Here is a 12,547-nt window from a genome sequence, read left to right as displayed (position 1 = left end):
TGCAGTACATACAGAAACAACAGTCCCCTAGGGGGCACAAGCTGCTAGTGCTAATGGTCCATTCTGTGTACTGTACATCATCAGTGTCTTTCTTTCTGTGTCTTTCTTTTGCTTTATGTTGGTAAGTGTCTGCAAATATGTTGAGTGGAAGTGGATTATTTTGTCCTCAGTGATGGTTGGAAGAAAAATCAAATTCAAAGTCTATTTTATGAAATGCAAAAAAACCCAAAACCATTGATTAAAGACATTAATAAAACTGGACCCTGACAATTTCCCCAGATATAACCCAGAATCAACTGGAGTGCTGCACTTCTAACCCAAACTTAAATTGTTTTAGGCAGAACATTGAGAGCTTGAGTTTGAGCAGGTATTAGCTAGAACTGAGTAGCAGCCACCTGTGCTACTGGCCTGTACTGTATCTCCCTAAAGGCACCTTTCACCGCTAATTCTGATCTAATTCTTCAGCTCTGTGTCCTTTTGTGTCTAGAGAGCACATGAAAATATCTGGATCCTGCCTGGTGGATGAATAATTACTGAAGTCCATTTAAAAGTCCTCTTCCACTGCCTCAAGCTATCTGTATCAACTTCAGTTATTGACTTTTTTTGGCCTGTAGGTACTTACCTACTGAATCTGGGGTAACTGATGCCAGCCAGACGTGGACAACATCCTCATTCAGCTGGGCAGCTTTCCTCAGTGACTTCTTGGGTTGCAGACAAGCTTCCACCTTACCACATATTTTGCACAATGTAAGTTTTGAAATCCCATCTGAAACCTCTGCCTGATGTTTGGGACATGGTAATTGAAATTATTATGGACAGAGCCCTCTAACCCAGGTATTTCTAGTAAACCATCACTTTACCACTGTACAACTCCAGAAACAAGGAGAGGCACCGGCAATAGCAATCATTTATACATTTAAATGGCTTAGTAATCTAAATCTAAAATTGTCAGCATTATTTTCATATCTATAGGAAAATGTATTTCTACTGCATAGTGGGAGAGATTAGTGTTCCTGCTTGAAGTGTTGGAACCAAACTATTTACTGTATATGTTCACACAGTCTTTTATTTACCTCATTAATGGGATAGTTCAGGTATTTTGAAGTGGGGTTGCATAAAGAACTCATCCATCATCAGTGTGTTACCTACAATAGGCGGTAGGCATCGCACCCCTAGGTAAGAGAAGCAGACAGGAGTCCCAGTAGGGTAGCACAGCAGGGGCTCACCTAAAAAAACCCAACCTCAGTTTAAGCGTAGGCTATATTAAAACTATTTTCAGACACTAACCGGCACTAACTATAGAACTCCGGTATTCCTGCATCAAGTCCATCTGCCCCGCGCACTGTATTATGCTTCAGATCAGCTGTTTAAAGTGACATGGCTAGACTAGAGAAAGAACAGAAACCTTGAGGCACATTGCACACTGCACCAGACTGTTTTTGAGTTTTAGCTGCAGTTCTAAGTACTTGATTTATAAGCACCCCCTGAAAAATCCCTGGTTATTGCTTTCCCATTTTTTTCTATTAAAATCTCGTTGCTCTACTGGAAAAACTACTTGCTTAAAAGCTTGACAGAGGACATAAGAGGATGGAGCCAGACAACGTTAAGACCACGTAGCAGACCATGTGGGACATAGGATGAGAATGCTCTGCACATATTAACCTTTACTCCCTCCTCAGGCCAGGCTAATCCCCCCATGGTTAAAGGAGCAGGCTGCTCAAAGAGCAAACATCTAAATCAGAAAAGATCAAACATCTGAAACAGAGGAAATGAATGTATCACTAAATCACATTTATTCCTACAGTTTTATTTTTACAGTTTGTTTAAGGCTGCTGCCATACACATTATTTGAATGAATACATTAATTTGTGATAAGTCCCTCAATGACAGTTACACAGCTCGCCAGGGATCCACTGTAGAGTAAATGGGGAAACCCATAGAGTGACGTGTGAGCTCTCAGCTTGCCTCTCTTTGCCTTCCCTGACCCAGTTAAAGATGAAATCAATGGCTCCTTTTTGATCTGCTCAGGAGACTTAAGTGCCTTACTCACACTATGATCTATTTACAACATGATTGACTTTGAAATATTAGACACCTCTTTTTCTATAAAATTTGAAATTATAGTTTGGTGAAATATTAGTAAATTTCGCTTGTATTAAGCACTTATCTATTTTTTAATTCCCTGGTGTAATCAGTCACTACGTGGTTTCCTTTTGTGACAAATTCAACCACTGGTTGCTCTATTCTCTAACCTTTCATAAGTCAGAAGAGTCTGGAGCTCTCTGACGGCAAGCAAAGCCCCTGATCTTGTGCAGGGCACTGAGAGGTTGAGACCATTTGAGAAAGGATTAGCTAATATTATCTGAGGTTTATCTTACTGAATTAGCCTACATCACCATAGCTGTAGCTTAGGGTTACTGCCAAAAGCAACAAAGGAAAGAAAAAGCCAATTCATCACATTACATGTGTACAAATGAAGACCACATGTCTGTATAGACTGATTGTACAGTATATATTTATGTAGTCTATTACCAGAATTGTAATAAGATGAGACGACAGGTTGACATAAAAAGCTAATGTACCTTTTAGCTCAATCAGAAAAATACCTGTATTTGCCTAAAAACCTTTTGGCTTTCCTTCTCTGGGTGTTGTATCACTGTTGGATATCAAGCGTGTCACAGGTCGTGGGTTTAACCTGTTTTAACTTTAACCTCAGTTCTGTCACATGACTGAGGTCATACTCCTCAGGCTTTTTATAAACCAGCTTGTAGAAAGAAGCTCTGATGCCACATTGATCTGATCCCCTGAGTCTCTGTGTTGACTCTTGATTTTAACAACCAGTGCTACATTGTTACCTGCCATTGGAAAGATATGTGCTGTAGCAATATGGATACATAAATATAAATTATTGGCCCATGGTTTTTTTGGTAATCCTTAGTTCCAACTTTTTCACTTGCTGCATCCCACTGAGCACCTAATGTTAGTCATTTGACTAGATTTGACACAAAATATAAGCTACAATCTGAAACAACATAATACATACTCCATGACTGAGAAGAAGCAGGCAGAAGAAAAATACATATTATATTACCTGCCCACTCAAAACAAGTAACATAAATGGTCTACCACATATCGTTTGCCAATGCCTTTTGACAACCGTTTGTGCATGTGTGTGCCACTTTGCCCACATAAACACGCACACACATGCACAACTAATGACAAAGTTGTGTGTTTATTCCCCAGAGAATTCGACAGATTGACTCCACACACTGAAAAACACATCTGCTTTAAAGGTTTTTATCTACTGAAGGAGCAGGTGTCCTTCAATATCAAAAACATACAGCAGAGATCTTCATATTAGTTTAGATAGAGTCATTTTAGATGTCTTATTGAACTATGACTCCATGGAAAATTACCTACATCTTCAATCCAACTCCGTATTTTATTCACAGTTCACTCTGTAGTGTTAGTCTTTACACTGCATGTACATTTTGTTATAACAAGATATAATTATCATTGTAGTAATGTTAGATTGAATTCTTTTAAATGCTGGTGGTCACTGAAGAATTAAGTTAAAATATGAGAATGAAAGAAAGGGCCTGAGGAGAAGCAGGAAGATTAAGAGTAAGCTCTCTGAAGTACCTGTTCTTTTGAGACTGGGAGGAGGAAAGAGAAGAAGAGGAGGATGCTGATGGATGTTCTGCTATATCGTAGAGCCATAGTTCACCATATTGACTGCCTCAGTGATAATCATTAATCTGATTCTGTTCTGATGGCTTCAAATACAATCTTATTTTCTATCCATATAAAACAATATCATATGTAAATACTCAACTAAACTTTACTGTGTTACCCCAGTTTCTTACAACGTTCATAAGGAGGACCCTCCAAAAACTACTATGACATTTCTTTAAAGGTGTCTTGCTCTTTTGCTTATTTTACTGTTTCACCATTTAATTCATAGTCAACATAACCCCTTGGACCACTGTTAGAGACTACTGAACACCATGAGCAAATATAGAGGGCTACAAAGCCTCTTAGGACAGAGCCCGCTTACGATTCCCTTTCTGTGCACAGCATCCTTGAATAGACCACACAAAGATCCTTAAGCCAAAATCCCTCCCTGGTATTTAATTCTAAATGAGTAATTACTGGGTGTGTCAGTGTGTCTTAGGTTTGCAGGTAGGCTGGGTGAAGGAGCTCATTTGCACACTGGCTTTGGAGCGCAGTGCACTCTCACACAGACACACACATTCTGCAAGACGCTGCATCCCTGGGGAGCCACTGAAGAAACCAGTCACTTAGGGAGGACAGACCACATACAGCCGCCAAGATGTGTGACATGGCGGGACTGGATAACCTGGTGGCCAACACGGCCTACCTAAAAGCCCAGGGTGGTGATGACAAGGAGATGAAAAAGCGCCGTCGCAGCTTGTCTCTCCCCAAGCCTGAGCAATGTGCTACGGTACGATCTTCCCTTGACAAGGACTTTACATCACTTTGTGAAAGGCAGCCTGTTGGCAAAAGGTTTTTCCGTGACTTCCTGGTAACTAAGCCTGAGTTTAAGCTTGCTGCTGATTTTCTGGATGAGCTGTATGACTGGGATCTGGCTGAAGGTGCAACAAAAGACAAGGCACGCACAAACATCATCAACAAGTATTGCAAGGCTGACTCCAAGAACTTCCTGGCCTTTCTTACTGGGGAGCCTGCTGAGAAATGCAAAGCTGTGACAGATGCCACCTTTGACGAGGTGATGAAAAGCAAAGTCCAGGACGGTGTAAGAGAATTTCTAAAAGGAAAACCTTTCACAGAATACCAGGAAAGCCCATTCTTTGATAAATTCCTCCAGTGGAAAGAGTTTGAGAAACAGCCCATCAGTGACAAATACTTCTATGAGTTCAGAACTCTGGGAAAAGGAGGCTTCGGAGAGGTAAGCATGCAAACGCATTTACACAGAATTTTATGAAAGTAGGAATGAAGGACTCCCCCACAGGTTTCTTAGGTATGATGGTGTCAAAAATATGTATTACCCTCATATTTGTATGTATGGTGCTACAGAGGTAGTATGGTGCATTATCAGCGTTGTTCAGTTCTTAGGAAAATCCTAGGTATATTAGCTTTGAAGTATAAGAAAGTATATTGGACTTGAAGAGATCATACCTTACATAATCATTAGGATTACCTTGTGTCAAGGTGACCATGAAGTCTTGAGGCATACTGGCATACCTGTTGAATTAAAAAAAATCATGGCTTATGTTTCACAATGTAACAAATATAAAGCCACAATGCAGGAAGCAGTAATCTTGCATTGATAGAACCAGCAACAGATCAGCTATTATCAAATATAGACTTTTATTGGCTTATTGAGATCAAGATCTCTTTTTCAATACAGATCTGAGGATGACAGTAGAGTGTGTAAATCACAAGTCATCAACTAAGAATATAAAATCACATCAACAGAAAACTGTTTCAGGGTTGTTTGTTTTAAAAGAAAAAGTGCTACGTAAACATAATGAACAAACAGTAATTGCAGGGACCGAAAATAACAGTTCTTGTGAATGAAATACATTGTTGTGATAATCATTTAAAGTATTAGAGATAGATGAGAGATATCTGAAGAAATTAAAGACAAATTGTAAGATCTTGTGGTGAAAGTGACAAGATCTGATACTGATACTGATAGTCACATGAACATCCAGAGGACCCACAATCAACCATCGTTTAGATATCTAAAAATGATTTTAGTTATGTACAGTATATTGTTATTAAAACAACAATGAAGGCTGCTATTATAACTTGGAAATCTGCTGTGACTAAAATACGTTTTTCTTTTAATGCAGCACATGCATGAGACATGATCCTGGACAATCATTTTGAAACTGCTAAAGTAACTTTCTAAGCAGTGCAATGCAGTGAACAAATCTGATCTATAGAGAAAGAATACCAGAAGATGTGAATGAGACGGGTGGCAAATTAGATGCCAAGACACAGTTGGCAAGGGTCAAGGATCAAGCAAGGTTGTCTTCTTGAACCAATTTTCTTGCCTTGAGTCCTCAGAGTCAAAAGAAGGAAGGCATTATTTGTGATTATATCAACATTCCAAATCATGAAATATGTGATGGTAGGATTGATGATTTAAAGTATCCTTTTTTATTTTTTCAGCTTTCCTAAAGGTCACTTTCATTCCCATCACACTTTTCTGATCAGTGTAGTGCAAAGGTTCCTGTGCTGTCAAGAGGCCTTGTACCAGTAGACCATGCTTAGTTTCTGTGGGAAATGGAGTCATCATCCTCATTTTTAACAAATGATGTGTCTTTCTCCAGGTATGTGCTGTTCAAGTGAAGAACACAGGCCAGATGTATGCCTGCAAAAAGTTGTGTAAAAAGCGACTGAAGAAGAAGGGTGGTGAGAAGATGGCCCTATTGGAGAAGAAGATCTTGGAGAAGGTTAACAGCCTGTTTCTGGTCAACTTGGGCTACGCTTATGACACCAAGACACATCTGTGCCTTGTCATGACCCTGATGAATGGAGGAGACCTCAAGTACCACATCTACAACATAGGCTATGATGGCAAGGGTGTGGACAAGGGCATTGAGATGAAGCGCATCATCCACTACACAGCGCAGATCTCCACCGGCATTCTTCATCTGCACGAAATGAATATCATATATCGTGACATGAAGCCGGAGAACGTGTTGCTGGACAGCCAAGGCCAGTGCCGACTTTCAGATTTAGGTCTGGCTATAGAGATTGCTCCAGAAAAGACTGTCACCCAGATGGTGAGTAGATTCACACAAAGGAGTGACATTTTGGTTGAAATGGCTCTCTCTTCACTTTTGAAACACAATAAAAAAATGTGCCAAGTTGCGATCTCTGAGACTTTAGGGTGCTTTTAAAGAATCTAGCTGGATGATGTCAGCAATGATGGGAATCATAATAAGATTTTACATCATGATGAAAGATGTCTACTCCTAAAAGATCATTTTATCTATTATTCAAAGCCTTTGAAGTTGCGTACACCAAAGGGCAGGCAAGGAACCTCCCCTGATTCTGTTATGTGTTGCTAAACTTTAAATCAGCAAGATTAATTAATTAATCATCTACAGGGTTGGACTGAGTTTAAGACTCCACATACTCGCACACAAACTGCAGCAGAAAAGAAATACAGAGAAAAGGAACACTGGCTGCTGGGTGATACCTCATCTTCATATCCACCCTGTCCATGTTCACTGACCCAACAATGAGGACAAAGCTAAAACCTGGACTCTTAGTCTTGGTGAGGTTTTCACTTTAAATCCGGACAGGGATTACTGGATTGCTTAAAGATCTGTGCAATGAGAGTCTCTGAATCCATTATATAACTCATTTGATCCTTTAGCAGTCAGATTATAGCCTGGCCATTTATAGGCCACCATTTTGTGTAGGAGCTATATCAGAGACCTTGGAGGTCCAGTGCTGGTAGCAGTAGGAGTCAATACATGTAAGGGTTCCTTCAGCAGTTTGGTTGCAGAGATTTAGTTATTTCTATAGAGACATTACTTTGAGAGAGTTGCCTAAGCTTTACAAAGCCTATAGCCTGTATTTCTTCTTGCCATGAAAAAGACTAACACAGATAGCATGTCATCAATGAGTTCAGCCTGATGTTGGCTGCACAAGGGCAATATTGGTCCAACTGAGGATAACCCTCAACAACTTACTGACAATATGCAAAAGAAGAGGTTGTCAGTGACAGAACATCATGATTGCCTCTCAGATCAGTCAAGCTTTAAAAATGCCAGGTGCTGACGAAAATATTATTATGCAGATGGTGCATAACCACAACGTAATACAATTACTGTCAGAATAACGTGACACATCTTCCAATACTTACAGTATATTGCAAGGCTTTTCTTTTCAGGCTTTCTTCTGGACTTACTTGCAGCAGCAAAGAGTAAGCTCTTGGTTCCATGAAAGTCCAGTAAGCTCATTATCCAGTACTCTGATGCTCCTCAGCCAGCCAAAATGAGTGGACTAACCTCCTACAGACAAGGCTGGCTTTGGTCCCCTAATCCTCTTAGTGGGCATTACACAAGTCTGTCCCTGATTAGATTGACAGATCCAAGTAAAACCTACAGTATGCTGAATATGTTTAGACATGTTAGTTTGCAAACAAGGTGACAGATCTGTACCTTGAACTGAGATGTTGATCATTACATTAACAGTTTTTCCCATTTGACTGACCAAAGTGTGAAGGTGTTTATTTGTTAAGTTGAATTGATTACCAACAGATATACACACGTCAGATGAACAGAACATAGTTAGAAAAAGCTATCAAGTGAAGTTTAGTAGATCTGCATGCTAGATGACACGGCAGTAAGTAGGAGGACAAAAAAGTCTTGCATGCAAAATTTGGTCACTGGAGTTGTAGTATCATGCCTTCAGTTAATAAGTCAGAAGGGCAAAACCAGGCACATCTGCAGCCAAGTTCTGTCACAGTTGTTAAAGGAGAGATCTCAAAGTAGTCTAGTGATCCAAATCTATCATGCAAAAAGAAAAAAACAACATTGTTTTTACAACTTTAACAGTAGCAGAAGTTTTAAGAGCTTGTTGAATGACACAGTGTCTGATACCTTTATCAGTGTAAAACATTAATAGGAATTCTCTAAGGTCATGCTAATTGTCTTTAAGGTGTTACTACATTTAAGTGGCTATAAAAGGACAGTGGATCCTGCAGTCCTCATAATACCTATATAACACTCCATGTGCTAACACAGGGTTTTCCAAAAAAATATTTTTGCTACAGGGTTTCTTGAGGACTTCCTTGCAGTAGCGAGGATAAAGCTATCAGATGCATGCCAGTTTGTGGTTTGCGTGCATTAATTATACATCAGAGGCATGGCTGCAGGTTGTCTGGATCTTACACATTTCTGCTGGTGGCTATAGTGTCCAGAAATGTCCTGCCTTTATATAAGAGGCTGGACAACTCTGTCAGTGTGTAGACACACATGACTCTTGACAGGTAGTAGGCTTAACATTAGGATTAAGCTCCTGGCCTGCAGGTGAGGTCATAGAGGGAGGGGAGCATAGGCATAGGGAGAGAGTATAAGCAAGAGAGGGAAAGGTCAAAGTTACAGAGGGATACAGATAGAGAAGAGGACGAGGACTAGAGTAAAGCTTTTAGTAACCCAGGCAACTGACCTGTAACGCTTGTCAGTGTCACCTGTCAACTTGTATGAAGGTTATGTTTCACAGTTTTAAAGTTGTTTACTTCCACAAGACCCTCTTCCTGATCCCTGTTCGGGAACCAGGTTACACACTGTTTTCTCATTGCTCATGTCACTGTTGCATCACAAGTCTGTAAATGTGCTCAGACAGTACATTTATTGCTTCCATTTAGAGAACTATAAGAGAGGCAATCTCAGTTTCTAAACATATAAAACACACTATGCTTTCTAACAAGTAAAAATATTGTGATTTATAGATGTAAATCATAGTCAATATTCCCCACACCCTTCTCTTTCTCCACCAGGCTGGTACTGGAGCATACATGGCTCCTGAGCTCCTGAGCAAAACTCCGTACAGGACATCAGTGGACTGGTGGGCCCTGGGCTGCAGTATCTATGAGATGGTGGCTGGCTACACACCTTTCAAAGGTGCTGAGAGCCAGAAGGTGAAGGTGGAGAAAGAGGAGGTACAGCGCCGCATTCTCAACGAGGAACCCAAGTGGGAACACAGATGCTTTGATGCTGATACCAAGGACATCATCCAGCAGTTCCTCAAGAAGAAAATTGAAGAGCGTCTGGGCATGAAGTAAGAGGTTCTTCTACTCTTTTAAGCTATAATTAAGCCATGGGCTGTTAAGGGGCAGCACACTGTGGCGTAGCATATCTGAATATTTGGTACATGGTGTGTCAATTCTTTGTTTATTGGAATTAGTATATTAATTAATAGTATATTTTTCAAAATGTAATCTGAAATCAGTTCCAACATAAAAATATTAATTTGGTAGATGTTTATTGGCATTTTGGTTCAGGAAACAGAGATTGGAGTAACAAGCTTGTTATGAATTACCTGGATTAGTAAGGTTCAACTTAACCGTAACCAGTTGTTGCATCAACCTGTGCAGCCACTCTGTTCTTATTTCTAGTCTAATGTTGTTGTTTTCAAACACCTCTCCTTAGGAACAACATGGAGGATCCCAGGAAGCACTCGTGGTTCAAGACCATCAACTTCCCCCGTCTGGAGGCAGGGCTGGTGGATCCTCCTTGGGTTCCCAAGCCCAACGTTGTCTATGCCAAAGACACCGGCGACATCGCAGAGTTCTCCGAGATCAAGGGCATTGAGTTTGACGCAAAGGACGACAAATTCTTCAAGGAGTTTAGCACAGGTGCTGTGCCCATTCAGTGGCAGCAGGAGATGATTGAAACTGGACTGTTTGACGAGCTCAATGATCCCAACAGGAAAGAGGGTGGAGGAGGAGATCCTGACGATGGGAAGAAGTCCGGCACGTGCATATTGCTGTGAGAATCCACGTGTGATATCATATACCAGTAATAACACTCAATAATTAGTTTTCTCAGTCAGGTGCACATTAACATTGATGTAAGAGATGGATCAGGTTGTATGAAAGAGGCAAGCACGAGCATCTACGTTGAGAAAGATGTACCACCCCTCTCCTGTAAGGATGGTCTTGGTTTAAAGATCTACTGCTTTCAAGCAATGTTCAATAATTTATGGAGGATGTGATGATGTATTTTCAGCATCATCTCTTTGGTTCACAGCTTCTCTTGCAAACATACCTATCTAATGATGTAGAGTTGCAACCACATTGACCATAAATAACTGCTAGAGTTCATTTTTACAACCTTTTAATTAAGGATGCTAGTGTAAGATTAGTATGTTAGAGGCCTTTGTGCCAGAAACACTGTATTACTTTATGAAGAAAATGTCCAAACTGTAAAAGTATTTGCAGTAGAATTATATTCTGAAGCACTGCTGTTGCATTCAGAATTACGCTTTAAACCAACTGGAACAAACGTCTTCAAACCCTGGAAACTGTTTCGTTTGTATATCTCCTAGTGGACTGTGTAAAAGTTGCAGCATTTCATAGCACTGCCCCACCATTTTATGCCCTTTATTGATGCCATCATAAGTGTTTCTACAATGAAGAGTGCTTTTTAAGCACATGTGGAAGAGATAGTTCTAGTGTTTAATATTATATGCTGTGATCATAAACCTCATAATTAAGGTTGATCACTGCATTGACATCCTACATATTTTAGTTTTATATAAACTATAAAAGGCATCTGCAATTGTATTTATTGTATATAAAGAAATGTATCTATGCACTGAGAGAAAGGCAAATATGTAAGTAATTTAAAATGTAGGGTTTGTTTGGAAGAAAATGAAGAATACTCTTCACCTCTTCAGTCCCTCTACTGTTGGTGCTATGAGAAAAGTCTATAGCCCTGGGATGCTGGGTGAGAGATGAGTGCAGAAACAGCAGTTAATTGCTGCACATGAAGGAGGAAAAGTTAGAGGAGTTGGGCAATAAATTCCCGTACCAGGACTGTACAGGTTGCCCTGTCCATGGCCCTGAAACACTGTGATACATCAGGGCTCTTTTCTTAGTTTGAGATGAGTGTGAATAACTCAAACTAGCCAGATCCTGAAAAAGACTCCACTATTGTGGTTGTTAAGCTGAGTATAGAGACTTGGGTTAGTTCAAAAGAAAATCCTTGTTATTCTTGTTCACTTGTCTCAGGGTAATTATTTGCTTAAGTTTTTAAATTTCCAGATGTTGGGCAGAGTTGAGTTTTTACAGTTAATGTTAATATGATATAAATATATATGATACATGTCCTTGTAAATATAACATAAGAGCAATTGCTACTATAGAAATGTGAGATGTAAAGCAGAAACTTCCTTGAATCTTGAATCATCTGAATAAATTAAAACATATGTCTTTTAAAGTGTGTGTGTGTTCTGTGAATATGAATATTCACTTGTTGTAGTCTTGAGGCTTAAAAAACGCCTTAAGATCACACCTACCACCAGCGTCAGAGAAGCTCAAATTGTGCCATGTTACGCATGTTCTCTGGGCTAAATATAACCAGGGAGAAAGTGCTGCTGAGGACGCTAGAGTAAAACCTAAAAATATCAGCTGCAGTAATCCCGTTCAGGATGCTGACTACAGCCAGGCTATGCTCCAGGCTGCCACAAATTGGCAAGTTCAACTCTTAGCTGATAAGGCGATAACCAGTGTTATCCTTGCGCCTTCTTTGCTTAAATCAGCTTCAAATCCCCTCAGGTTCTGAAACATCTTTATGTTACTGACGACTGACAGGTCTGAGCAGAGAACAGCAGCTACAGTGCTCAGCTGAAAAACGTTATTTCACCACATTTTGACATTAGCTTTTAGTTGTTTTTTTTAAATAATGCTGCATGAATTAAATTACTGTAGTACATCAGTAAACCTACTGATGAAAAATAATAGTCAAAAACGGTTAAACACTAACATACTAAAAACAGACACATTCATATATGTGACATGATGTTTACAGCTCAG

At 39.8% G+C, this 12,547-nt stretch overlaps 1 protein-coding gene across 1 annotated transcript; it reads left to right on the top strand.

The window, feature by feature from the left end:
* The first annotated feature begins 4,168 nt into the window (after positions 1-4,168).
* grk7a (G protein-coupled receptor kinase 7a) lies at positions 4,169-11,951 on the top strand. The gene is made up of 4 exons (XM_051388430.1): positions 4,169-4,930; positions 6,324-6,779; positions 9,509-9,789; positions 10,161-11,951. Exons 1-4 carry the CDS (start codon positions 4,334-4,336, stop codon positions 10,501-10,503), a joined length of 1,677 nt encoding a protein of 558 aa, XP_051244390.1. The 5' UTR covers positions 4,169-4,333; the 3' UTR covers positions 10,504-11,951.
* Positions 11,952-12,547: the final 596 nt, after the last annotated feature.

This window comes from Dicentrarchus labrax, unplaced genomic scaffold, assembly GCF_905237075.1.
Source record: "Dicentrarchus labrax unplaced genomic scaffold, dlabrax2021, whole genome shotgun sequence".
In the NCBI taxonomy this organism is placed as follows: Eukaryota; Metazoa; Chordata; class Actinopteri; family Moronidae; genus Dicentrarchus; species Dicentrarchus labrax.
The sequence above is the reverse complement of the archived record's forward strand: the minus strand, read 5'-3'. Positions and strand labels throughout refer to the sequence as shown.

Excerpts from the sequence above, each read along its gene's own strand:
- grk7a (XM_051388430.1), top strand. The coding sequence starts at position 4,334 with ATGTGTGACATGGCGGGACTGGATAACCTGGTGGCCAACACGGCCTAC. Across the intron at positions 6,780-9,508 it reads AAAAGACTGTCACCCAGATG|GCTGGTACTGGAGCATACAT; the intron begins GTGAGTAGATTC and ends TTTCTCCACCAG. Across the intron at positions 9,790-10,160 it reads GAAGAGCGTCTGGGCATGAA|GAACAACATGGAGGATCCCA; the intron begins GTAAGAGGTTCT and ends ACCTCTCCTTAG.